Genomic DNA, 26,661 nt, shown 5'->3' on the forward strand with positions numbered 1-26,661 from the left:
TTCTGGGAGGTTGGTAGGACACGTGGACTGGTGTCTCCTTTTGACCTTTCCTGTATTCTTCCGGTTAGTGGTGGCTTGTTAGTTCCATGTTCCTTACCAGGATCTCCTGTCGTAAAATAACTCATGCAAACTGTTATTGTCTTTGCCTGGCCAGGGCAGGCGGTTTCAGTCAGTGTTTCCCCTAACAACTGTGCCCCATGGTGGGGTCCAGCTAGGAGAGGCTGGGAAAGGACAGCTGGAGATACTAACCCCTTTGGAAAGTTTCAGCCCCCTTGCACCGGAGGCCACCTTGAGTCTCTCCCACCGAGAGCTGAGGTATAGGGGGCTTTGTTGCAGGAGACGGGAGTGGGTCCCAAGGCAAGGCCACTTTGGCCTCCGGTGGACCCAGTGGGTTGCGGGGCACTGTGGCACTCGAGGCCCATGCAGGGACCACACCCCGAGGAGCCTCTTGGCCTCAGGGTCTCTGTCCACCAGCCCCACCCTGCCCAGGTTCACACTGCAACAGCTGGGCCCAGCCCCTTATCCATGTCAAATGGGAAGGATCTGGTGTTGGTTCTATGTTCCGCCACCTTCCTCTGCTTCCGTGTGTGCCACTTCCAGGCCTGGCAGGTCTCATGTTACTGAAGAGCCAGACTTTAAGCGGGGACCCCCAGTGCTGTATCCCAAGCACCGTGCCCCCAGCAGAGCCAGGAGCCCTGTGTGTGCCCACCCCTGGGCCCGTGGTCACCGTCTCACCCCCCTCTGCCCTACTCTCTGCCCCAGTGGGCGTATCTGGAACCAGTTCTGCCTTCACCCCCCTAACCTATATTGAACATCAATCTGTGCTCTGAAGCAGGGGCAGCAGACACTGATCTCTGTGCTCCTAGAGCCCACAGTCCAGCCCAGGAAACAGGCGAACCAGTGAAAGCTTGGACGGTGAGAGCAGGCACGGGAAAGACTGGGAGGAGACAAGCAGTGGAGGGCTACTGAGACCGAACAGTGCTGGGGGAAACAACCCGTGCAAAGGTCCTGAGGCCACAGTGGGAGGAGTGTGGGCAGAAACCCTAGGCCAGAGAAGGGCAGGTGCATGAGGGAGAGCAGTAACAAGTTGAAGAAGGAGAGGAAGGGGGCAGAGACTAAGCCTGTGAGGTGGTTATGGGCTTTGGCCTCTATTCCAGAGGTGATGGGATTCTGTGTCTTTCAGGAACAGCAGGGAGGCCAGTGAGGGAAAGCAGAGGGGTTGAGTTTATCCAGGTGAGCTACTGAGAGGCATGTGAATCAAGGGGCGTGCAAGGTAGGGGTGGCAGTGATTGTGGAATCTAAACCAGATGAGAAGAGGGTGACGACACGTCATCCTGGGGCTGTGGGGCGCTGGAGGCAGCAGTGAGCTGGGAGGGGTGATGGGCAGGGAACCGGTGTTGAACCGAGATGCCGGGGCGGGGTTGGGGGGTTCCTGGAGGTGACAGGGTCCAGGGCGTCGTTGAGGCAGAGGATGAGGTCACTGGCAGGAAGAAGAGGTCAACACCGAGGGGCAGGGCGCTGAAGGGTGGCCCACGGGAGTTCAGGCCTGATGCAGCGGTGCGGCGACGCCTCGGCAAGGACTGGGGTGGGGGGTGGGTGTGGCCGACAGGCGATTGACGCGTCAGCCAGGACTCTTGTGGGAAGCAGGGGCTGCAGGCTGCAGGCTGCAGCAGGAAGAGGGGTCGTGGCACTTCCAGGCCTGGGGTGAGGCGGGGAGAGAAAAAGCAGCCCCGGAGAAGGCTGGCGGGAAGGGAGCAGGGAGGAGGGGCCGCGGTCGGGGCTGAGGGCGTGGGGGGATGCTGGAGCCTGGCCCCGGGGGAGGGTGTCAGGACTGGGGGGCTTTACTCCTAAACCAGTGATGTGTGCTGGGAGGGGCTCATTGGAACAAGGGCTTGAGGCGGACCTGCTGGGATGGGAGGTCTGAGCCGCAGCAGGGAGGCCAGACCACGAGGCAACTGAAACCGGCTACCTGAAAAAGACCAGGAAAAACAAAGGGTGAACATCAAGGTAGTAGAAAATGAGTGCAGTAAATTCAGCAATGGTTACTATTCTGACAGTAGGAACAAGTAGTATTAGGTGAACTTGTACAGAGCAGGAGCTGGTACTCCCAAGGGGTTAACAGGAGATTTACTACACAAGAAACGAGGCCTCGCCAGAAAAGTCATGCAAATTAAACAATGAAAATGTAAATTCAGGGTTTTCGGTGCGGGGTGGGGGGGGGGGTTGTTTGGTTTTTTTTTACATATTATTATAGAAAATATCAGACATGCACAAAAGTGTAGAGAGTCAGACCATGTGACTGTCACCACCACCACCTAAGACCAGTTCACGGCCAGCCTGGTTTCCTTTTTGCCCTCCCCCCATCGCAAAGCGCCACTCTTCCCTTAGGAGCTAAACAAAGACGGGAGAGCAGGCGGCCTGGCTGTTGTGTGATGGAGCCCCAGCCTCGTGCTGTGAGTCCGTCCAGCCCTACCTGGGGGCACCAGAGGTATGACTGGGCCCTGCCCCCTTCCTGTTTGGGGCAGGGTGTCCCCTTAGCCTCCTGCGTCCAGGGTCTCCAGCTGGCTATATGAGAGGCCAGCTGCCCCAAAGTGGCCCAGATCCCTCCTCAGTCCAAGGGATCCAACTGCCCGACTCGCTCACAGCCTTGGTCTCATTCAGCCTGAGCCTGAGCTGGAACCTCCCATACGCTTCAGACGCCTCCGTGTTCCCGAGTCAACACAGGCATCTGTCCTATCCAGACACAGGCCACTAGTGTCCCCTACAAGACTGTTCTTTGGGGAGTTTTAAAGGAGACACGGCGTGGGGGGGGGGGCAGGAGAGTGAGCTCTGGGGGGGCGGAGGAAGCGGGGAGAAAGTGACCAGAGGGACTGCAGGGCAGTCCCACCAGGGGGAGGCTCTGGCAGTAGGGGGTGGACTGCCACCCCTCCTACGCTCCACAGAAGCTTGGCATGTGGTGGCCTGGCAGCCCCGCACTTCCTGATACAGTGTGGACCTCCGTAACCTCACCTTCCTGTCCTCTCCATCGGGCTGCCACTTTCATTCAACCTTTGCTCTGGAACATCACGCCCCCATGGCTCCCCCGCAACCCCCTACCCCAGCTCTGCCCCAGAGAGATGACCATGCTCACTACATCCTCTCTGCTGCCCGTCCGTCCACCTTCTCGCTCTCCCAGGAGCCTGGCCCCCTGAGGACCACACTTCCTCAGCGAGGGCAGCGGGTCATTCTTCTGAACACTAGCTGGCCTCTTCCCGTCCCGTAGCCACTCCTACGACTTTTCTCGGTGGTGCACACGTGACACACTGCCCTGATCGTCTACCCAGGAGGGACTCTGGTCCCATTGCCTGCAGGGGACAACTTCAGCTGTCAGAGGCTCCAGGGGTTGCCCCTGGCCCCATGTGCCAGCCTTCTTGTGGTGGCTGGCATCGAAGGGCTGGGCGATGCAGGAGCCAAAGGCCTGGCATCTCAGCCCGATGTTCCGACCCCAGAGCCCTCGCAGTGGCACATCCTGCCCACTCTGCTTCAGTGTCTCCCTCTTGGAGAGCCCGGGCAGGGAGTTGAAGTCAGGAGTGGTCCAAGACAGCCTGGACTGAGGCAGACTCGCTCACTGCCTGGCTGGCTGCAGGTGGGGCACGGACAGACCGGGGCACAAGGCCGGGGTCCAGCGGTTAAAACTTTCCCCCGTAGTGAGCGGGCATCACACAGCAGGAACGGCTGCACCAGCGGCTGGAGGGCCTGGCGTTTCAAACGTGCAGGAGCAAAAGTCGCGATCGAGGCCGTGGTTCAGCTCTGGTGAGGCTCCAGCGGAAGGGTGATGACAGGCCAAGAGCCTGGCCTAGCCACGGAAAGCCCAGCCCCTTGGTGGCAGCTCCCAGCTCTGCAGCCAAAGTACAGAGAGTGCTGAGGGTCAGACCTCGACTTAAGCGCCAGAGTAGCTGAGCTCCAGAGAAACTTGGACGAGTGTCCACTTCCAGCACAGACTGCAGTTACAGGAACCAAATTTACCGTCCTACCTGAAACAGCTAAAAAACTAGGCAAAATGGGGCTTCCCTGGGGGCGCAGTGGTTGAGAATCCGCCTGCCAACGCAGGGGACACGGGTTCGAGCCCTGGTCCGGGAAGATCCCACATGCCGTGGAGGAACTAAGCCCGCGAGCCACAGCTACTGAGCCCACGAGCCACAACTACTGAAGCTTGCACGCCTAGAGCCCACGCTCCGCAACAAGAGAAGCCACCGCAATGAGAAGCCCGCGCACCGCAACGAAGAGTAGCCCCCGCTCGCCGCAACTAGAGAAAGCCCGTGAGAAGCAACGAAGACCCAATGCAGCCATAAATTAATTAATTAATTTTTTAAAATAACAAAAGGGAGGAGGGACACAAACAGGTTCCCACTCAAAAAAAACAAACTAGGCAAAATAGATGAAGCAATGGATCTCAAGACATTGGGCATCAGCAATGAAGGACAGTGACCCCTGAGAGGTGACAAACAAGGTGAGCCCTATGACCCTCCAGGTCACTGCCTAGAGAGTGTGTCCAGGCTGTGGCACAGGTGGGCCACCCGGGCGGACTCCCCAAGTTCAGAGACAGAGCTGGGTGTCTGGGAAGGCCGGGGTGGCCAGGATTCGCAGGACAGAGTACCAGGGAGTACTTTCAAGAAGAATTTAGAGAAAATATTTACAATGTATATATTTTTTCAGATTAGTATTTTTCTTTCTTTTGAAAAATACTTGAAAGTGGAATTGCTGGATCATATGGTAGTTTTATTTTGAGGAACCTCCATACTGTTCTCCATAGTGTAGGAGGGTTCACTTTTCTCCACACCTTCTCCAGCATTTGTTACTTGTAGACTTTTTTAAATTTTTATTTATTTATTTTTGGCTGTGTTGCGTCTTCATTTCTCCGCGTGGGCTTTCTCTAATTGCAGCGAGTGGGAGCTACTATTCGTTGCAGTGCATGGGCTTCTCATTGCAGTGGCTTCTCTTGTTGTGGAGCACGGTCTCTAGGCGCGCGGGCTTCAGTAGTTGTGGCACATGGGCTCAGTAGCTGTGGCTCGCGGGCTCTAGAGAGCAGGCTCAGTAGTTGTGGCGCACGGGCTTAGTTTTTCCGCGGCATGTGGGATCTTCCCGGACCAGGGCTCAAACCCGTGTCCCCTGCATTGGCAGGCGGATTCTTAATCACTGCACCACCAGGGAAGCCCTTGTAGACTTTTTTTTTTTTTTTTTTTTTTTTTTGCGGTACGCGGGCCTCTCACTGCTGTGGCCTCTCCCGTTGTGGAGCACAGGCTATGGATGCGCAGGCTCAGCGGCCATGGCTCACGGGCCCAGCCGCTCCGCGGCATGTGGGATCCTCCCGGACCGGGGCACGAACCCGGGTCCCCTGCATCGGCAGGCGGACTCTCAACCACTGCGCCACCAGGGAAGCCCACTTGTAGACTTTTTAACGAAGGCCATCCTGACCAGTGTGAGGTGGTACCTTACTGTAGTTTTGATTTGCATTTCTCTAATGATTAGTGCTGTTGAGCATCTTTTACTGTGCCTGTTAGCCATCTGTATGTCTTCTTTAGAAAAATCTCTATTCAGGTCCTCTGCCCATTTTTGAATCGAGTTGTTTGTTTTTGATATTGTGTTGTATGAGTTCATTGTATATTTTGGATATTAACCCCTTCTCAGATATATCGTTTGCAAATATATTTTCCCATTCAGTAGGTGGCCTATTCATTTTGTTGGATGTGCAAAAGCTTTTTAGGTTGATGTAGTCCTATTTGTTTATTTTTGCATTTGTTTCTCTTGCCTGAGGAGACGTATCAAAAAAAAAAATTGCTAAGACTGATGACAAAGAGCATACTGACAATGTTTTCTTCTAGGAGATTTATGGTTTCAGGTCTTACATGTAAGTCTTTAATCCATTTTAGCTTATTTTTGTATATGGTGTGAGAAAGTAATCCAGTTTGATTCTTATGCATGTAGCCGTCCAGTTTTCCCAACACCATATTGAGGAGACTGTCTTTTCCTCCTTGTATATTCTTGCCTCCTTTGTCATGGATTAACTGACCTTGTACACATGGATTTATTTCTGGGCTCTCTATCCTGTTCCATTAATCTATATTTCTGTTTTTGTGCCAATACCATACTGTTTTGATGACTGGAGCTATGTAGTATAGTTTGAAATCAGGGAGTGTGAATGCTCCAGCTTTGTTCTCTTTTTTAAGATTGTTTTGACTCTTTGGGGTCTTTTGTATTTCCATACACATTTTAGACATACTTTGTGAATGGGTATGTGAAGAATGCCATTGGTATTTTGATAGGGATTGCACTGAATCTGTAAACTGATTTGGGTGGTGTGGACATTTTAACAATATTAATCCTTCCAATCCATGAACACAGTATATCTTTCTACTTGTTTGTGTTGTCTTCAATTTCTTTTTTTTTTTTTAATATTTATTTATTTATGTGGTTGCTCTGGGTCTTAGCTGCAGCGGGCGGGCTCCTTAGTTGCAGCTCGCTGGCTCCTTAGTTGCGGCTCACCAGCTTCTTAGTTGCAACAGGCAGGCTCCTTAGTTGTGGCATGTGGGCTCCTTAGTTGTGGCATATGAACTCTTAGTTGTGGCATGCATGTGGGATCTAGTTCCCTGACCAGGGATCGAACCCAGGCCCCCTGCATTGGGAGCCTGGAGTCTTAACCACTGCGCCACCAGGGAAGTCCCTCATCTTCAATTTTTTTCATCAGTGTCTTATAGTTTTCTGAGCATAGGTATTTTACCTTCTTAATTAGGGTTATTCCCAGATATTTTATTCTTTTTAATGCAATTGTAAATGGGATTGTTTTCTTACTTTCTATTTCTGACAGTTCTTTGTTAGCATATGGAAATGCAACAGATTTCTGTATATTAATTTTGATGTTGCAACTGTACTGAATGCATTTATTAGTTCTAATAGTTTTTTGGTGGTGTCTTAAATTATTTTTTATGTATAGCATCATGTCATCTGTAAACAGCGACAGTTTTATTTCTTCCTTTCCAATTTGGATTACTTTTAAATATTTTTCTTCTCTGATTGCTCTGGCTAGGACTTCCAATACTATGTTAAATAGAATTGGTGAGAGTGGGCATCCTCGTCTTGTTCCTGATCTTAGAGGAAACACTTTCAGTTTTTCACCGTTGAGTATAATGTTAGCTGTGGGCTTATCATATATGGCCTTTATAATGTTGAAGCAGGTTGCCTCTATACCCACTTTGTTGAGAGTTTTTATCAAAAATGGATGTTGAGGACTTCCCTGGTGGCACAGTGGTTAAGAATCTGCCTGCCAATGCAGGGGACATGGGTTCAAGCCCTGGTCCAGGAAGATCCCACATGCCGTGGAGCAACTAAGCCCGTGCGCCACAACTGCTGAGCCTGCACTCTAGAGCCCGCAAGCCACAACTACTGAAGCCCACGAACCACAACTACTGAAGCCCGCATGCCTAGAGACCGTGCTCCACAACAAGAGAAGCCACTGCAATGAGAAGCCCATGCACTGCAACAAAGAGTAGCACCCGCTGGCTGCAACTAGAGAAAGCCCACGTGCAGCAATGAAGATCCAATGCAGCCAAAAATAATAAATAAATTAAAAATAAACAAATTTTTTAAAAAAAGGATGTTGAATTTTTGTCAAAAGATTTTTCCACATCTATGGAGACGATCATATGATTTTTATTCTTCAATTTGTTGATGTGGTGTAGCACATTGATTAATTTGTGGATATTAAACCATCCTTGCATCCCTGGGATAAATCCCACTTGATCATTGTGTATGATCCTTTTAATATATTGTTGGATTTGGTTTGCTAATATATTATTGAGGATTTTTTTTAATCTATGTTCATCAGGGATATTGGCCTGTAATCTCCTTCTTTTGTAGTGCCTTTGTTCCTTCATTTGGAACATATTCCTCTGTAGCCTCATTTGCCTAATTCTCTGTTTTTATTTCTGTGTATTAGGTGGGTCAGTTATGTTTCCTGATCTTGGAAAAGTGGCTTAGGTTTGAGATGTCCTATGCGACCCACCCAGCAGCACACTCCCCTCTGGTCACCAGAGCTGTATGCTCTAGGGCTGCCCTCTGTGTGGGCTGCAAGGGCCCTTCTGTTGTGGCAGGGCCTGCTACTGTGGGCACACTGGTAGATGGGGCTGGCCCCTGGACCAGTTGGCTGCCAGACCTTGCCTCATGCAGAGGGTGCAGGCTCACTGGTGGGTGGGGCTGGCTGTGGGGCACAGGGGATCCCAGGTCTGGTGCCAACCTGCTGGTGGGTGGGGCTGGATGCCTACACACCTGGCTGTTCAGCCTGCTGGCTGGTGGGCAGGTAAGCCCCCAGCACTAACGGGTGCACTTGGTTTAATGTTCTTGTGCTGCCATCTGGAAATTCTTAATAACTTTTTAACAAGGACCTCTGCATTTTCAGTTTGCATGGGGCCCTGCAAATTATGCAGCTGGTTCTGGTTCCAGGGACACTCAGCTGATACAATGCACAAAGACCTGGGTCGTGAGCATGGCCCTGAGGAAAAATGCTGACAGGGAGACCCAGGTGCCTTCTCTGCTCCCACAGCAGCTTCCAGCACCCAGGAGGCAAGAACACCTGCTGGACAGGGAACATGGGACTGGGGTTCCAGCAGGCAGACAGGAGCACGCTCCAGGGATATGGTGGGTCTACTCCCCAGCAGGCCTTGAGCTCTGGCCTAGAGCTCCGCAGGGGAAACTCCACTAGTGTCCAGTGCAGGATCCACCCCAGGCACAGTGCTGGACCTTCAGCGCTGCCCCCATCCCATTGCTGATTGGACTAGAACAGCACCTGACCCAGACTGGACAGATCAGATTCTGACTCCTGGATCCTGCTCATTGGTCAGCACTTCCGAAGCCTGGAAGGACCAGTTCGCTGCTACTGACCAAGAGAGGCAGTGTGTCCCACACGTGTTCTAGAGGCCTGGCTACTTGTCACCCTCAGTCCCACTGCGACCCCCATCTTCCAACCCAAACTCCGGGGTTGCTCCCTGAAAGGCTCCCTGGGGCCCTGAGAGGTGTGCACCACGGGAGGGCCCTGGGGCGGCAGCCCCCACCGCACGGAGGAAATGAGCAGGCTTGGAGCAGGAGGTCGCTTTATTGAGAAGAAGGCCAGTGGTCAGGTGGAGGCGGGAGATGGGAGGGGAAGGGAGAATGCAGTCCCGGGGTGGGGGAGGGGTGGGCGCCAGCTGGCAGCGTCACAAGGCCTGGGCTGACCTGTGAGAGTTCCGCTCGTCCTAGGATGCCCGGGCTGAAGGCGGCCCCCGGCGGCCAGTGGCGGACCACGTGCCGGTACGACGTGGCCAAGCAGTCGAAGTAGTTAATGTTGAGCTTCCGGGCAATATGACGGCCGAGGTATTCCATTTGCTGTGCGAGCGGGTGGCGGTCAGCTCTTGCCTGAACAAGAGCTGCGCCGGAGGCGTCCCCTCCCCTTGGCCAGACCGCACCTCCAGCCCTGCCCGTCAGCCCCGGCGCCCTCTCCGCTGGCTCCCAGCTCGAGGGCCTGGGCCAGGTCCCCGTTGTATGCACTCTCCACTTGCGAAATGGCCCTATCTTAAGACCCTAAACAGTGGCTGGCGTCATGTTGAACCAAGGAGGGGAAGGGAGCGTGTCTGGGACCCCGTGGCGGGCTGGGAGGGACCCACCTCGTAGCGCTCCGACAGCTGCACCAGCACCAGCGGCTCCAGTTTGTGGCCGCACAGAACCAGCTGGAAGAAGCACCTTCCGTAGGCTGGCAAGGGGCAAGCCGCTCAGCCCCAGGTCTCTGTAGAGCCGGGGGCGGGGGCTCCGGGGGCGGGGGCTCCGGGGGGCGGGGGCTCCGGGGGCGGGGGCTCCGGGGGCGGGGGCTTGGGTCAGTTGTCTGCTCCTCCCCACTCCACGTGGCTTCCCCTTCCCCTGCACGCCATCCCCCAGTCCGCGGCCCGCCCCGTGCGTCACCATCGGAGCTGAGCGCCAAGCGCACGTAGACCAGGTGCATGGGGGCCTGACACACGGTGCGGCCCTGGATGGAGAAGTGGTACACGCCGCGCACGTGGTTCAGCACCAGGCGGCGCCGCGGCAGCGACGAGATCATGAGCCACAGGCCCACGCCCACGCCGTAGGCAGGGAAGCCCCAAGTCTCCTGCTTCTGCACCTGTGGGCGCCGCGGGGACTTTCTGAGCCGCCGCCGGACCCGGGGGCGGGGCACCGAGTGGGGGTCCGGCCCCCAGAGTAGGAAGGCCGTGGGGGGCGGGCCCAGGAGCTCAGACCTCGCTCACAAACCCGAAGCTGACGAGGAAGCAGCAGACGATGAAGAGCAGCGTCCCCTTCCACAGCGTGTCCAGGTAGTACTCGAGCACGAAGACTGGGGGCGGCGCGGCAGAGGCGCGTGAGGATACCGGGACCCTGCTCGCAGCCCGAGGTGGAAGTGCCAGGGCTTGGGCCCGTAACTGCCCGCCGGCCGCAGGGCCCGGGGCCGCTGTCGGGGCCCAGCCTGCAGTTCCAGCGCCCGCGAAGGCCGCAGCCGGCCCGGCCCCGCCCCGTTCAGATTCCAGTCCCCGCCCCGCGTCGCCGCTCCGCCGGGTTCTGGTCCCCTGGCAACTGAGTGTCGCCCTCACCGTTGGGCTGCTGCTGCGTGAACGGGTAGAAACTGTTGTTCTTGAGGCGCTTGGCCAGGTTGCGCTCGGTGCAGAAGAGTCCTTGGGCCCAGAGCTGGAAGGGCTTGCTGCCGGCGGTCGTAGGCAGGCCGCTGAACCGGCCCTTGGGGGCCTGGGTCGGGTACAGACCGTCAGCTGTGCGGCTCGTCTGTTGCCACTGCCCACTGCTCACAGCCACACTCATACCTGGGAGAATAAAGCCTTCAGGGTTGCGGTCCAGGAAGGAGCAGTTCTCAGGCGAAGGCAGGGGAGCGACACCGAGTGGCGGTCTAGGCTGGGCGACGCCGGCTTCTAGAAGCTCTGGGCTGCGCCGGGTTCTAGAAGCTCTGGGTGGCGGTTCTATTAGGGCCGTCCTGTTGATCTTCCCGTCTCCAGGGAGTCGCCCGGCCCGGCCCTGCGGTGGGCGTGCACTTCCCCCGCTAGGCCCCACCCCACCCGAGGCCCCCTGCACAGCCTGGTTCACAGTCCTCACCTGAAGGGTGGGGTAGTGGGACATCCCAGGCCTGAGCTGGAGAGGAATCTGTAGGCAGGGGCCCCACCACGAGCCCCGTGGCTGAGCATGGCCTCCCCTTCTCCATTGCCGCCTTTGCCCGGGTCAGAGCCTCATATACAAACACAGACAGCTCACCTTAGTGTCCCTGAGGGTGGAAAGCACAGACGCGCGCGCGCGCGCACACACACACACACACACACACACACACACGCACTCACAGTCAGTCCAAGATTTGAGCCCAGGAGCCTCATATACACAGACAGCTCACCTTAGTGTCCCTGAGGGTGGAAAGCACACACACACACACACACACTCACACTCAGTCCAAGATTTGAGCCCAGGATTGAGCAGGCAAGGCCCGGCCACAGGCTGACTCAGGAGCCCTGGGGGGCTGCCCCCAACGCCACAACACACAGGTTCTGGGCCAGCTGTAGCCCCAAGTAGTTCCCTCAGGGACAACCCCTAGCCTCTCACTGGGATCCCAAAGACCACACATGAGTTCCTAAAAATGTTTTATTGTAACAAAACGCTCACACATTCAAAAATGGGAAAGGGGTGAGGGCAGGGCTGGTTGGCTGGAGCTGCCTAGCTGGGAGGGGGCAGGCTGGTGAGCAGCTGCCGCAGGCACCACTGGACTTCCTCTGGGCCCCGGTAGGCCCGCTTCAGGCCCCGGGGAAGGCAGCGGCAGGACTCCAGGTTGAGGTACAGCAGACCCGAGCAGTTGCTGATCACAGAGCTGTGGGAGCAGTGCAGGCCATGGGAGGTTGAGCCACTGGCCCCAAGAAGACCCAGGCACAGCATGGCTGAGCCAGTCTAAGGAGCCCTCTCTACCCTTGCACCGCAGCTGGCTCTGCCACCTACAGCCATCAAGGCCCAAGCCCAGTACCCTTGGTGTCCCTAAGGCCAACCCCAAGCAGGGGCTGGGCCAGTATGGGCTCCCTTTTCAGACCCCTGGAGCTGGCAAGCCAGGCAGAACAGGGGATCAAGCCATACTGCCTGCAAGGAACTGGCGGGGGTGGGGATGCTGACCTGACTGTGCTTGCTGTGACCCGGGTGCCCCGGAGGTTGAGGGAGCACAGTGCCAGGTGCGAGCCCCCAGGGGCGCCTGAGAAGGCAGCTAAGGCCTGCTCCAGGTCCTTCTCACTGAAGCCCTGGCCACTCAAGTCCAGCTCCTGCAGAGTGTGGCACCACTTCTGAGTTAACAGAAGGCTGCCCTCCTTGGCTAGAGTCAGCCGGTCTGACATGCCATACAGGCCCAGGTGAAGCTGCTCCAGCTCTGGAGGTGAGAGGAATGGGCATGAGCTGTGGGGTGGGCAAGAATCCCCACATCCCACCTGCCCAGCCACCACCAGGGGAGCGCTGACCCTGACACGGAAGATCATGCAGGCCAGCAGGTGTGATTCGAGCACAGCCACGGAGATCCAGCAAGCGCAGGTGAGGGGAGCCGTGGAGCAGGCGGTCCAGGACCTCGTTGCTCACAAAGTTGCAGGTGGAGCTGGCAAGGCAGAGCTCCTCGAGGCTGGGGAAGCCTGGGCCAGGAGTCGTCGCTCGCCCGGAAGGCTTGGGAAGCCACATGAGGTTCAGCAGCCGCAACACCTGGGAGCGAGGCCCAGGCTGCAGGTGGGGAGGGGGCGACAGGTGGAAGGGGTGGGGCGGCAGGTACCTGCAGCTGGGGGCAGCCTTTCTGCAGGGCCTCGACAGGCAGCTGGAGGGGAGTGCTGTTGTGGTTGAGGCCTGTGCTCACCTCCAGGAGCTGGAGTTGTGGGCAGCAGCTGCCCTGTAGAGGTGGGGGAGAACACAGGGTCGGAGGCCTGGCAGTCCCTGGCTCAGCACCCAGCTCTGCTTCTGCCCGTGACCAGCCTACCAGCAGTGCACCCAAGATAGCTGTCGTCTGGGAACTGTAGGTCAGCCACAGCTTCCGCATTCGGGGCCCCGCCTCCTCCAAGAAGCTTACCACAGCCGTGGACTCCACCTGGAGACCCAGCACAGAGGTACCGGTCAACGCAGCCCAGGCTTCCTTGGGGCCCCGGGGACTCCTGGGCTCACCGTGGAATGCCGTGTGTCCAGGCTGTGGAGCTGCGGGCAGGCTTTGGCTAGCGTGATCAGAGTGTCAGGGGTCACACCGTGGCAATCGGAAAGCTTGAGGAAGGTGAGCCGGGGACAGGACTCGCTAACCAGCTGTGGAAAACAGAGGGCCAGTTGGGGTTGGGGGAGGGCAGGCTGTGGTCCACAAGGGAAACGGACCAATGGCTGATGCCAACCGCACTTTACTGCCTCAGCAATGGTCTCCTTTCTGGCCATGCCAGGCCTACTTGGGTGCTCCCACCTCTCACACCTCCCTGCTGGAAGACACGCCAGGAAAGGAGAACCAAGCAGGCATCTTCGTGGGGCATCGTTGGGCCCCACGGTACCTGACCCACTCCCTGGTGGGTAACCCCAGAGTGTCATGGCTGGTGTGCAGGGCAGCCTCGAGCTCTCACCTTCAACACAGGGTGTACCTGAGACTTCCAGTGGATGAGAGTCAGCCTCTGGAGCTGTGAGAACCTGGGCCGACAGCAGAGGCAGAGCTGCACAGTGTTCCCATGCTGCCCCTTCTGCCAGCCTTCTCCCCACCCATCACCTTCGTGCAGGGAGGCAGGAGGGGGCCTGGGGCTTTCACACAACACACAAGCGGAATGAGGGGATAAGAAAGAGATGGAACTGCTCACCGACTGGGCATAAGCCACTCCAGGGATGTAAGAAGCTTCTTCTCAGTCTTGGTCCCACTCTTGGCGGGGCGGCCAACCAGCGGGGGTGACAGGGTGAGGGTGTGCCAGAGCGCTGGCTGGGAGGCGGCCTCGTGCCAGCGGCGGCACACGCGTGCAGCCCTGGGAGAAAATCTCTCCTGAGGGGCCGGGCCTTTTGTGGTCGGTGCTCGCCCTCAATGGCTGTCGCTATGGGGTTTTCTAAGAGGAGGGACCCGCCCCCCGCCAACTCTCACAACGCTGCGGACCCCTCAGTTCAAGGTCGGGCCCCTGGGATTCCAACCGGACGCCCTGAGAGACTGCGCTCTCTGAGACGCGTGTGTGGGCGCTCAGACACCCGCTGAGTGCCTAAGAGGTCAGCCTGAGACCCGGCGCTGTGCGCGATGGTCCTGGGGTACCTGCCAAGGAAGGGTATAGGCCCATCCGCCGCCACCAGCAGCCCGAAAATCTGCAGCAGGATTTCCAAGGGAATGCGGTCGCCCCAGCCCGGGTCGGGCTCCTGCTGCGGTGCGGGCACGGGTGCGGGTGCGGGTGCGGTCCTGGGCTTGGCCTTGGCCTCAGCGGCGCGGGCCCCGTGGAGCCGCAGCAGCTGAGCACGGCGGGCGGCGCGCCTCTGAGCGCGGCGGCGGGCGGGCCCCGGACCTGGCAACACCAGCAGCATGCTGTCCGACTGCATTAGGTGGTAACCGGAGCCGCTCGGGGCCAGCCGATCCCACCACCAGTCCTCCGCCGAGCGGCTCCGCGCCCCGGCCAGCGGCAAGATCCGGACCCTTTGCCGGGCCCGCCGGGCCACACCCGGAGCCATAGCCGCTCGCTGCTTTCCGAGTTCCGCCCGGGGCGGGGGGGGGGGGCGGAAGAGGCGGAGCCTGCGGCGGAAGGGTGGGGCCGGCGGAGGCGCGGCTTGCCTCGGGGGGCGGGGTCAGGGCCCAGGGCTGGCCCTCCCCGCTCCTGGACTCCCCACTCGATTTCCGGAGCGAGATCTCGGGCGCCGGGGCGCGCCGGCGGGTGGTTTCTCCGAGTCCTGGCGGGTGAGTTGGAGTCCTCGCTCCCGCTCGGCTGCATTTTCCGGCCCCACCGGTTCTGTGCTGGGTCCTCGACCCTGGGCCGGAGGCGGCGCCCTCGAAGTGTGGCGGGACGGCCGGTCGCCGGGTCAGGGAGCGCGCTCGTTCAGGACCGGGAGGCTCAGGCACCCCAGCGCACCGGTCGGCTCTCCGCCGCCCCCGTGATGCAGCGAGGGGCGGTGCCCGCCGTGGCCACATCCCCAGCCCCGACTTGGCTCCGGCTGTCCGGGGTCTCGCAGAAGCCGTAGAGGTGTGCTTGGCGCCTGAGAGGTAGACCTGTCCCGGAGTCCTTGTCCCGTATCCGTGCGGGGTAGTACTTTGGCGGTCTCGGTAGCTCACACCCGAAGATCATCTCCCTCTTTCATCATACTCTCCTGGGCTTCGGCGCCTTCTTGCTTCCCTGCCTGGCGCCGGCCTTTGCTGTGTCGTGACCCCGGCACAGGCTGCCGGTGTGCTTTGTCCCTTCTCCTCCCCATCCCCCACCCCCGGCATTCCCCCCAGTTTCCCTGGTCTTGGCCGTCTGGTCCTCTCCTGACAACGGTTCCGTGTCTTTCCCTTGTGATTCTGCATGCATGTTACTTTCTTTTAAGCTAGACGAAGTCTTCGGTTCCCAGAGGAGCCGAAGCGTCTTTTGTGGACCTACGTGAGGAAAGAAGAGCTGGCTGTGACCTCTGCCCTGTCCTGAAGGCTCCAGCCTTGGGCTAAATGGCAGCACCCCCGCTCGGCCGTCTGGTGCTGACCCACGTGCTGGTAGCCCTCTTTGGCATGGGCTCATGGGCTGCCATCAACGGGATCTGGGTGGAGCTGCCTGTGGTGGTGAAAGACCTCCCGGAGGGTGAGTTCATGTGGGCAGGGGGCGAGGCTGCATGCGGGGGAGGTGGGTTGCAGCTGCTCTCTGGCCCTGCGCATCCTGCCCCTGACACGGCTTCCTCCTTTTTCTCCTTGCAGGTTGGAGTCTCCCCTCTTACCTCTCTGTGCTTGTGGCGCTGGGGAACCTGGGTCTGCTGGTGGTGACCCTGTGGAGGCGGCTGGCCCCGGGCAAGGGCGAGAGGGCCCCCATCCAAGTGGTGCAGGCGCTGAGCGTGGTGGGCACGGCCCTGCTGGCCCCCCTGTGGCCCCACGTGGCAGCAGTGGCGGGGCAGGAGTACTCTGTGGCCTTCCTGGCTCTCTCTTTCATTCTGGCGCTGGCCTGTTGTGCTTCGAATGTCACGTTCCTGCCCTTCCTGAGCCGCTTGCCGCCTTCCTTCCTGCGGTCCTTCTTCCTGGGTCAGGGCCTCAGTGCCCTGCTGCCCTGTGTGCTGGCCCTAGTGCAGGGTGTGGGTCGCCTCGAGTGCCCACCAACCCCCACCAATGGCACTCCTGGGCCCCCCATTGACTTCCCAGAGCGTTTTCCTGCCAGCACTTTTTTTGGGGTCTTGTCCGCCCTATTAGTCGTTTCAGCTGCCGCCTTTCAGGGTCTCCTGGTGCTGTTGCCGTCACCACCGCCTGTACCCACAGGAGGCCCAGGGCCTGGCCTGCAGGCGGGAGCCCCTGGAGTGGAGGAAGAGGAAGAGGCCTCACCCCTGCGGGAGTCTCCCAGCAAGGCGGCAGGCACCACCCGCAGCCCAGAACCTGCGGCCCATCGGCTGCTCTCCACCCGTGGTGTCTGCCTGCTGGGCCTGCTGGCCGTCACCAATGCTCTGACCAATGGTGTGTTGCCTGCCGTGCAGAGCTATTCCTGCTTGCCCTATGGGCGCCCAGCCTACCACTTGGCTGTGGTGCTGGGCAGTGCTGCCAACCCCCTCGCCTGCTTCCTGGCCATGGGTGTTCTATGCAGGTATATGGGCAGCCCAGGCCACTCAGGGTGGGACTTAGGGGTGAGAGCCTGGGCCTGAGCCCTGAGTTTTTGCTCACCCCTGGCAGGTCCCTGGCAGGGCTGGGCAGTCTCTCCCTGCTGGGCATGCTCTTTGGGGCCTACCTGATGGCGCTGGCAATCCTGAGCCCCTGCCCACCTCTGGTGGGCACCTCTGCAGGCGTGGTCCTTGTGGTAAGTATGTTGGGCCACAGTGAAGCAAAGAGGGTGGCAGTAGGGAGGGGGTTCACCCTAGAGTAGGGGCATCTCACGCTCAGCCTGCTACTGTGTCCACCTTCCCAGGTGGTGTCGTGGGTTCTGTGTCTCGGCGTGTTCTCATACGTGAAGGTGGCTTCCAGCTCCCTGCTGCATGGGGGGGGCCAGCAGTCGTTGCTGGCAGCGGGCGTGGCCATCCAGGTGGGCTCTCTGCTCGGCGCTGTGGCCATGTTCCCTCCCACCAGCATCTACCGTGTGTTCCGCAGCGGGGAGGACTGTGTGGACCCCTGTGGCCCCTAGGCCTGAGCAGGTGGGGACTCCGCTCCACTCCACTTGGCTTCAGGTTGGGGTCGCCACAGTGCCTGCGTGCCCACAGCCCAGGGAGGCCCACCCTACAGGCAGCCTGCTCACGGATGCCTGCGCACTCCACAGGAGGACCTGGCACTGCAGGCCAGGGTTGGGACCACAGAGCAGGCTCGGAGCCAGGGCCCGGCTGGGGATGTGGATTTGGCCCAGGCCCAGGACCTGTGTGGGATTTGTACAATAAAGCGTGTTCATTTCATGAGTTGGAGCTAACCCCAGGAACAACTCTTGCTGTGTAGATAGACCTCCCCTGAGCTAGAGCAGTAGCCTGACCTGTTCAACAGGGGCCTGTCCCACTCCCTGGGGCACTCATAGGTCCTGGGGGTCATAGAACCTCCTTCTAAACACAGATACACATACAGAAGTGCCCAGAGGGAGGGTGAAGGCCAGCCCCCAGGGCCTGGAGTGTAGGCCAAGGACCCACACAGGCTACGGCAGTCAGAGGCTGTCTGGTGGGCCGAGCCAGCCAGGCACGAGGGTCAGGCCGCATGGGCTGCCTCGTAGTCGCCGCCTTTGTGGCCTGGGTGTGGCCCACTTACCTGCTGCTTTATGGGAGGATCCTACCGGGGGATTTGTGCCGGGGGCTTGTTGCCAGGTCCTGGCACAGAAAGGGCTCAGCGAGTGGGACTTAGAAGAGACCAAGGTGTGAGGGTCCAGCCGATCTTGGGATTCTTCTGCCCAAGGACGTGGTCCCCTCCCCCAAACCACCAGCCTCGTTTGTAGCTCCTGTGATCAAACCTGCAAAGGCCCCAAACCCTTTATTCACACAGACGCGACAGTGGCTGCCTTTTCCCTGGGCTGCTGGCAGATGGCTCTGGCTCTGAGCAGCCCACGTTCTGTCCCCACCCTGGGACAGCAGTCCAGGCCTTTGCTTGTTGGTGTCTGCAGGGAGCTTAGCGCCAAACACAGGCTGTCCTGCACCGGGGGCTCCCACACACAGGACTGGTGGGGACTGGAGTGCGCCCCGAGCCAGGAGGGCCGGGACGATCTGAGGGGATTCAGGCGGGGCTGCCGCAGGGCCGGGGCCTGGGCTTCTGCCGCCTCCTCTGTGCCTCCTGGGCAGGTGGGGAGCAGAGGCCGGGGGGGGGGTGGAACACAGGCTCCCCGGGGGGGCAGGACACCTGAGCCGTGAGCCAGTGTGACTGGCGTGGTACTGAGAGCCCATTCTCACAGACAAGGAGCCCTGCTTCCACAGGGGGCCCTGCAGCTGCCAGGGACCGGGCGTGGGCATCGGGGGGAACGGCTCCTGCCCTGCTGGCCAACCCTCTCCGGATGCTGTTTCTAAGCTTCTGAAGCCGCCTGTCCTTGACTTGGGCTGTGCGGAGGCTTCTCAGGGGCTTCCTCCCCGGCCTTGGCAGGACCGGCTGAGCTGAGGGACTTCCTGGCGGGAGGGAAAGATCCCCAGGCCTTGACCCACCCCCGCCATCAGGCATGTGGTGGGACCAGGCTCCCAGCTGGCCCAGACACAGCCCAGCCCTTAAGGCAGAAGGCCACCGCCCTCCAGGGTGCTAACCACCCGGCCCCCTGACCTGATAGGGCTGGTGAGGGGGGCGCCGGCAGGCGGGTGTGAGCTGTGGAAGCCACCTCTGGAGAGTGGGAGGGAGGAGGCCGAGGGTGTGACGGGGGTGGTGTGGCCCCGGGCCTCCGCGTGCCCTCACCTGGCCTCTGACGCTGCCCCTCACCCCTCCCCTGCCCACCCTGGGACCAGAGGCTGGTGGAGCCTCCCCCCAGTTCCTTCCTGCCTTCCCTCACGTTGGGCATCTGTGGAGCCTCCCCTGCCGGCGTGTGTGTCTGCACCACGTGTGCCAGGCGTGAGGGCCCCGGGAAGCAAGGCACGGTCTCCTGAGGGGGGGTGGCCTTGAGCCCCGGAGGCCAGGACTGCAGGGGTGGCTTGACGGAGCCCCTGCCCTTTGGCGTCTCCAGGGCGTCCGGTCAGCTCCCCGAAGGGAACAAGGCAGGAGCCCAAACAGCCAGGGGAGGAAGACGCCTGGGGTCAAGTCCTAGAGGGCCGCGCGGCACGCCCTTCCCGCTCACGGCGTCGTCCGGGCGCGAGGCCAGTGGCTGGGAAGCAGGGCGGCCAGCCACACCTGCCGCTCAGACCTGAGCGTCCCCCCAGGGCCTTATCCGGGCACCCACGCCTCCAGCTGGACAGCAGGTGGCCAGCCACTCAAGCTCACAGCCCTGTCCAAAGGGTCTCTCAGGTCCGGGGCGGTGAGGAACTAGAAGGAGACCCCAGAAGGGAGACGGTGTCCCCTGTGTGAGAACAGAGCTGAGCCACGGGCCCTCTGTGGTCTGTGGCTCAGGTTCTCTCGAAACCAGAGAAGAGCCAGCCAGGGTGTGCCCTGCCACATGCAGCAGCCCCTCCGCAGGTGTGCAGCCACTCCCCCAAGACTGAGAGGGACGAGGCTCACCGGGCTCTGGTTGAGCAAGTAGCGGTGGGGCCTTCACCTTCCTTCAGTAGCGGCTTCGTCAGCCCACCGGGGTCCCTAGGCAGGTGTGGGTTCCGACGCGGGCATGAGTGTGACAACACCTGGGTGAGGGGATGGTCACACCCCTCATCTGCGCCTGTTCAGAGCCCCACTGCCTGACTTGGGGACAAGGGATGAGTCCTTTCAGGGGCTCCCTCCCCTCCATGGATTCAAAGGGACCTCCTCGCTTCTGCGGAGAATGGGGCCAGAGGATGGGAGTGTGGGAGTGACTGGGCCTCTGGTGAGGGAGCGGGTGCAGGCTATCAGCAATTCCAGAATCGGCCACCCTCGGACCAGGCCCACACTGGCTTGGGGTGCTGCCCACCTCAGTGGGGTCACATGTTCTCCACTGCACCTTCCAGGGGCTCAGAGGCCCCTACCGTTCTAGTGGGCTGTCAATCACAGGCCCCTGCCTTCCACCCTTTGGCTGGGTGGGTGCCCAGCTAATCCAGCTGTGGTGCCCACCCTCCTGCCCATGGTGATTGAACTGGGAGCCCTGGGCCTGGGGAGCAAGTCGGGCGCTAACAGAGATTTGCCTCGGGGTGTCAGTCATCCCAAGAGCAATAAAAAACACCCAGACTACTCAGGGTGCACACCAGAGAGTGAAGGCGTCCCAGGGCAAGCAGAGCGAAGGGTGGAGAGAGGCAGAATTCCGAGAGCATTCTGGGATCTCCTGGGTCCAGCTGTAGCCGAAACTAAGCCCCTTGGACTTGCAAGTTATGTGGGCCCACAATTTCTTGCTTAAGTTGAGTTGGTTCTTGTCTGTCACAGCTGCAGGAGTTGTGAAATCCTCTTTCGTCTCCTCTCTGAAGCATTTAGGACTGTTCAGACTTTGCACGCACAGCGCTGGTTAATCTTTCCTTGCCTGGGGGAGAGTTGGTCATTCTCTTGGAGACTCTCCCTGTTGTACTCCCCATGACCCTTCCATCTCCCAGGCCGCCACTCCAGCTCCTGACCAGGGTGCTTCCCTGACCCACTTCCAACCTGCGTAGAAGAGTCTCCTGGACGTCCGACCCTCTGAGAACACCTCAAGCCAGGCCCGTGGGGGAGAAGGCAGGACCTTCCTCGGCAGGACCCCCCGGGAGGAGGTTTCTGTCTGCGTAACTGTATGAGCTGAATGAAAGGCAAGTGGCAAAGCAGCCTGGAAATTCCCCTCGTTTTGCAAGAGAGGCAGGAAAGCCGAGCTCTTTAGAACGCAGATTGCAAAAGATTCCCTACCTAATCCCTTGTTGACACCCCGAGCCAGCCCTTGATATTATTTACTCGCATCTTTAAAACCACAATGAGGGGCTTCCCTGGTAGCGCAGTGGTTGAGAGTCCGCCTGCCGATGCAGGGGATGCGGGTTCGTGCCCCGGTCCGGGAAGATCCCACATGCCGCGGAGCGGCTGGACCCGTGAGCCATGGCCGCTGAGCCTGCGCGTCCGGAGCCTGTGCTCTGCAACGGGAGAGGCCACAACAGTGAGAGGCCCGCGTACCGCAAAAAAAAAAAAAAAAAAAAAACCACAATGAGGTATCACCTCACACCTGTCAGAATGGCCATCATCAAAAGGCAACAAATAACAAGTGTTGGCGAGGATGTGGAGAAAAGCAAGTCCTCGTGCACTGTTGCTGGGAGTGTCGATTGGTGCAGCCACTATGGGAAACAGCGTGGAGGTTCCTCAAAAAATTAAAATAGAGCCACCATATGATCCAGCAATTTCACTTCTGAGTATTTGTCTGAAGAAAACAACACTAAATAGAAAACATATATGCACCCCTATGTTTATTGCAGCATTATTTACAATAGCCAAGATATGGAAACAACCTATCGGCAGATGAGTGGATAAAGAAGATGTGCTACATATATACAATGGAGTATTACTCAGCCATAGAAAAGTATGAAATCTTGCCGTTTGTGACAACATGGATGGATTTTTTTTTTTTTTGGCTGTGTTGGGTCTTTGTTGCTGTGTGCGGGCTTTCTCTAGTTGCGGCGAGTGGGGGCTACTCTTCGTTGCAGTGCGTGGACTTATTGTGGTGGCTCCTCTTGTTGTGGGGCACGGGCTCTAGGCGCATGGGCTTCGGTAGTTGCAGCACGCGGACTCAGTAGTTGCGGCACATGGGCCCTGGAGGGCACAGGCTTCAGTGGTTGTGGCACATGGGCTCAGTAGTTAGGGGGTGCGGGCTCTAGGGTGCGTGGGCTTCAGTAGTTGTGGCGCATGGGCTCAGTAGTTGTGGCTCGTGGCCTCTAGAACGAGGCTCAACAGTTGTGGCTCATGGGCTTAGTTGCTCCACGGCATGTGGGATTTTCCTGGACTGTGGCTCGAACCTGTGTCCCCTGCACTGGCAGGTGGATTCTTAACCACCGTGCCACCAGGGAAGTCCCGACTCTTTTTTGTTTGTTTTTAGATTTTATTATTTTGGCTGTGTTGGATCTTAATTGCGGCACATGGGATCTTCGTTGAGGCATGTGGGATCTTTTGTTGCGGCGTGCAGTCTTCTCTCTAGTTGTGGCGTGCGGGTTTTCTCTCTCTGGCTGCGGCGCATGGGGTCCGCGGCGCATGGGGTCCAGGGCGCATGGGCTCTCTGGTTGAGGCGGGCAAGCTCAGTAATTGTGGCACGCGGGCTTAGTTGCCCCGCGGCATGTGGGATCTTAGTTCCCTGACCAGCGATCGAACCCGCGTCCCCTGCATTGCAAGGCGGATTCCTTACCACTGGACCACGAGGGAAGTCCCAACATGGATGGACTTAGAGGTTATTATGCTGAGTGGAATAAGTCAGACAGTGAAAGACAAATACTGTGCGATTTCACTTGTATGTGGAATAAAAAGCAAAACAAATGAACAAACATATCAAAGCAGAAACAGACTCATAGATGCAGAGAACAAACTGGTGGTTGCCAGCGAGGAGAGGGGTGGGGGATGAGTGAAATAGGTGAGGGAGATTAAGAGGTACAAACGTCCAGTTACAAAATAAATGAGTCACAGGTATGAAACATACAGTGTTGGGAATATAGTCAATAATATTGTTGGGGCTTCCCTGGTGGCGCGGTGGTTGAGAGTCCGCCTGCTGATGCAGGGGACACGGGTTCGTGCCCCGGTCCGGGAAGATCTCACATGCCACGGAGCGGCTGGGCCCGTGAACCATGGCCGCTGAGCCTGCGCATCCGGAGCCTGTGCTCCGCAACGGGAGAGGCCACAGCAGTGAGAGGCCCGCGTACCGCAAAAAAAATAAATAAATAAAAAATAAAATAATAATACTGTAATAACTTTGTGTGGTGATGAAACGGAGCAGGACCCTATGGTCCTTGCCCACCATGTCCTCAGCCTGCCTTTTGTCTGTGGAAAAACTTTAGCCAAAGAATAAGTTTAATCAGAGAGAAGTGAGAAAATGCAGAAAAAAAGGAAACAGTCAAAGGAGACCAAATAATAATAGTTTAGTCATTAAGCAGAGTCAAATTCCTTTAGTTCCTTCTCCAGGGCTATAGATCATGTTCTGAGCCGTATCCTGTGAGCTGTTTTATAGATACTGAAACCCCCGCCAGGTGGAAGAAGTTAACTACATGATGACCAGGCTGTAGCCATGACATAAGCTGCCACAATTCCAAGAACTGGCCTCAAAGGAAAGGGAACAAACAGACCCTGGACCTGAAGATTAACCGTGCTTAAAACAATCAAGATGATGCCGGTCAGACCACCAAAGACTAATTTCAAGATGACTGTCAGAGTTGACTGTGCTGTTTCTACACGTAACCCCTCCGTCTGTCTATAAAAGCTCTTGCCCCCGGTTGCGGGCAGCGGAGGGAGTCGGCCTTTGGACAGGTGCCACCCCCACACCAGTTGCTGGCATCCAAAATAAAGAAACTTTCCTTTCCACACGTTGCCTCTTTATTGGCTTTTGAGCAGGGAGCAGCTGGACCCCACTTTTGGCTACAGTGACCGATGGTAACTAGACTTATGCTGGGCATCATTTTGTAATGTATAGAAATATTGAATCGCTACGTCGTTCACCTGGAACTAACCTAGTGTTGTAGGTCAATTATACATCGGAAACAAACTCATAGAAAAAGAGATCCGATTTGTGGTCACCAGAGGCAAGGGGTGGGGGGAGGGGGAATTGGATGAAGCTGGTCAAAAGGTACAAACTTGCAGTTATAAGTGCTAGGGATGTAATGTACATGATTAGTATGTTCAACTGCTGAACGTTATGTACGGAAGTTGTTAAGAGTAAATCCTAAGAGTTCTCAGTACAAGGAAAAAAACGTTTTTTCCTTTTTCTTTTCTTTTGTATCTATATGAGATGATGGATGTGCATTAAACGTACTGAGGTCATCATTTCATGATGTGTGGGAGTCTAATCATTATCCTGCACACCTCACACTTGTCCAGTGCAGACATCAATTGCATCTCAATAAAACTGGAAGAAAAAAAGAGCATTTGCTTTCAAAGCATATATGTATGTATGATGATATAGAAATATGTGGTCATATGTAATATACAGAGATGCAATAAAATATTAAACGCATTAAAAGAAAGAAAAAGAATAATGTTGGAGGCATCTCTCGCAGTTCCCAATTACAAAACTTATTACAAAGCTACGCTAATTGAGGCAAGGTGGTGCTGGATATTCAAGACACATGGATCGATGGAACAGAATCACAGGCTCAGGATGACACTCTTACATTTATGATTAATGGATTTTTGGCAAGGTGCCAAGACAATTCAACGTTGAAAGAATAATCTTTTATACAACTGAATATCCACATGCAAAAGAACAATGTTTGACCCCTACATCATACCATATACAGAAATTAACTCAAAAGTGCATCGTAGACAAATTTAAGAGTTAAAACTATGACATTCTTGGAAGAAAACGTAGGATTAAATCTTAACAATCTAAAAGCATAAGCAACAAAAGGAAAATTAGATAAACTGGACTGTATCAAAGTTAAAGACTTCTGTGCTTCAAAGGACATTATCAGGAAACTGAAAAGACAATCCATGGAATGGGGGGAAATGTTTGCAAATCATCTATCTGATAAGGGACTTGTATCCAGAATATATAAAGCACTCTCACAGCTTTACAATAAAATGACAAGTAACCCAATTAAAATTGGGCAAAATATTGAGTAGACATTTCGTAACCGAGCAGGACCTATGGGACCTTCTTGGAGCAGACCCCCGCCACACACACACACATGTCCTCTGCCTGCCTCTTGTCTGTAGAAAAACTTCAGTCTCCTAATCCTTCCTTGAGTTCTAAAGAGTAAATTTAATCAGAGAAGTGATAAAATTCAGAAAGAAAGGAAAACAGTCAAGCAAGACAAAATAATAATAGTTGACCTAGGACCTTTAGTTCCCCCTCAAGGACCATAGAGACTATTCTGAGCCATGTCCTTGAGCTGATCTGCAGATGCTGTAACCCACACCAGCTGGAAGAAGTTAACTGTCTGCTGCCCACAAGCCCATAGACCTCAGACCAGTTGGAACCAGAAAGTTGATGATGTTGACTCCCGGTTACCTCACTACCAGCCAATCAGGAGAATGTCCACAAGCTGACCACTCACCACACAACCCTGTCCCTCACCCTGTTTTTTAAAACCTTTCCCTGAAAGCCTTTCGGGGGGTTTGGGCCCTTTAAGCACTAGCCGCCTGGACTCTTTGCTTGACGCCTGCATGAACTCTTTGTCTAAGTTTTTTAAAAATTGGTTTTACTGGGGACTTCCCTGGCAGTCCAAGACTCCGTGCTTCCGATGCAGGGGGTGTGGGTTCGATCCCTGGTCAGGGAGCTAAGATTGCACGTGCCACGCAGCCAAAAAAAATTTTTTAATTTGTTTTACTATCTTTGCATGTCACAGAAACAACCAAATTTTTTTGTCAGTTGCATCGTTCTTATTTTGACCCTCATCAGACCTCTTACATTTGAAAATGTTAGGTAGTAGATTAGCCACACCCACTGAGTCTCTCATCTTTTGTTTCCCCTGAGGCTCTGCCATCAGCCACAGGAGAAAGACTGAGCCTTCAATGGAGGATAGCCCCAGAGTCCCTGAGAAAAAGTTGGGACCATGTCCTTCAAACTATTGACCTATCCGAGGATGGACATTCGGATGACCTTTGGATACCTCGAGGCGGATTCCCCATTTCCAGCCTCTCATGGAGAAGAAGCCCATGCTTTGGACTGCTCACCCCAAACCCAGCTAACCAGAAACTGATAACAGGACAGCGTGAGCAGGTGAGGGAAATGCTTCCGTGGTCATTTGCCTGAACACCATTGATGTTGTTTCAATGCTCTGTTTCCTGGTATTAAAAAACAAAAATTCAACCAACTAAAATTTGAAGGTCTAATTGGTGTTACTGACCAATTAATGAATTGGGCGGCATGCCATCCAGCAAGTGTAGGGGAGTTCCAAAGGGCTCCAGAAAGGGGAAGATTTTTAAAAGCAAGACAAAAAACTCATGAACAAAAAAGACGATGTCAGGCTTAGGTCACCTACTTATGGGGGATGGAAGGGGTCATTGTGGCGGATGACTTCCTCTTACTCTGTGGGTGGAGAGGGCCCTTGTGGCAGGTAACCTCATTGGTGCCGACCAGAGAATTCCTGACTGACCAGTTAAGACTGCATTTCTGGGGGAGGTTGAAGCTTCAGTGAGGGTTGGTGTTAAGCCCTGGTTTAGTGGCCTGGCCGAGCATAAGTGATTCCCTTTGGGGGCTGTGGCTTTCTTTTTAACACTGGGTACGGTACGTAAAGAAGCCCTTTCTCTCTCCTCAAGCTATCTGTAACCCATAGTCATTTAGTAGACTCTTTTTGTAAACTGAAACGCAGCCTTTTAAAATGACACCTGCG

The 26,661-nt window shown here is 56.6% G+C and overlaps 3 protein-coding genes across 7 annotated transcripts; 1 reads left to right on the forward strand and 2 right to left on the reverse strand.

Moving 5' to 3' along the window:
• Window positions 1–1,298: 1,298 nt before the first annotated feature.
• Window positions 1,299–10,980, reverse strand: TMEM249 (transmembrane protein 249). Its single transcript, XM_032609596.1, has 8 exons — window positions 10,623–10,980; window positions 10,275–10,369; window positions 9,964–10,159; window positions 9,672–9,757; window positions 9,229–9,393; window positions 3,403–3,535; window positions 1,904–1,969; window positions 1,299–1,699 (listed from the first exon to the last, which is right to left on the reverse strand). The coding sequence occupies exons 1-8, from the start codon at window positions 10,843–10,845 to the stop codon at window positions 1,299–1,301; spliced, it is 1,365 nt and encodes a 454-aa protein (XP_032465487.1). The 5' UTR covers window positions 10,846–10,980.
• A 669-nt stretch (window positions 10,981–11,649) lies between these two features.
• On the reverse strand, window positions 11,650–14,747 carry FBXL6 (F-box and leucine rich repeat protein 6). Of its 3 annotated transcripts, none has more exons than XM_032610089.1 (9): window positions 14,297–14,747; window positions 13,863–14,021; window positions 13,635–13,698; window positions 13,201–13,332; window positions 13,019–13,126; window positions 12,818–12,931; window positions 12,519–12,750; window positions 12,184–12,430; window positions 11,650–11,890 (listed from the first exon to the last, which is right to left on the reverse strand). In XM_032610089.1, exons 1-9 carry the CDS (start codon window positions 14,701–14,703, stop codon window positions 11,740–11,742), a joined length of 1,614 nt encoding a protein of 537 aa, XP_032465980.1. In that variant the 5' UTR covers window positions 14,704–14,747; the 3' UTR covers window positions 11,650–11,739. The 3 variants fall into 3 exon arrangements, with proteins under 3 accessions (XP_032465980.1, XP_032465981.1, XP_032465979.1); XM_032610090.1 differs by having other exon boundaries at window positions 12,519–12,714; window positions 14,297–14,746; XM_032610088.1 differs by having other exon boundaries at window positions 12,818–13,126.
• A 66-nt stretch (window positions 14,748–14,813) lies between these two features.
• Window positions 14,814–25,771, forward strand: SLC52A2 (solute carrier family 52 member 2). Of its 3 annotated transcripts, XR_004346463.1 has the most exons (6): window positions 14,814–14,926; window positions 15,550–15,794; window positions 15,908–16,775; window positions 16,862–16,985; window positions 20,773–20,961; window positions 23,362–25,771. XR_004346463.1 is itself a non-coding variant. In XM_032610092.1 (5 exons), exons 2-5 carry the CDS (start codon window positions 15,665–15,667, stop codon window positions 20,827–20,829), a joined length of 1,179 nt encoding a protein of 392 aa, XP_032465983.1. In that variant the 5' UTR covers window positions 14,814–14,926; window positions 15,550–15,664; the 3' UTR covers window positions 20,830–21,316. The 3 variants fall into 3 exon arrangements, 2 of the variants coding, with proteins under 2 accessions (XP_032465983.1, XP_032465982.1); XM_032610092.1 differs by lacking the exon at window positions 23,362–25,771 and having other exon boundaries at window positions 20,773–21,316; XM_032610091.1 differs by lacking the exons at window positions 20,773–20,961; window positions 23,362–25,771 and adding an exon at window positions 17,094–17,572.
• The last annotated feature ends 890 nt before the right edge of the window (window positions 25,772–26,661 follow it).

Source organism: Phocoena sinus, chromosome 17 (genome assembly GCF_008692025.1).
Source record: "Phocoena sinus isolate mPhoSin1 chromosome 17, mPhoSin1.pri, whole genome shotgun sequence".
Taxonomy (NCBI): domain Eukaryota; kingdom Metazoa; phylum Chordata; class Mammalia; order Artiodactyla; family Phocoenidae; genus Phocoena; species Phocoena sinus.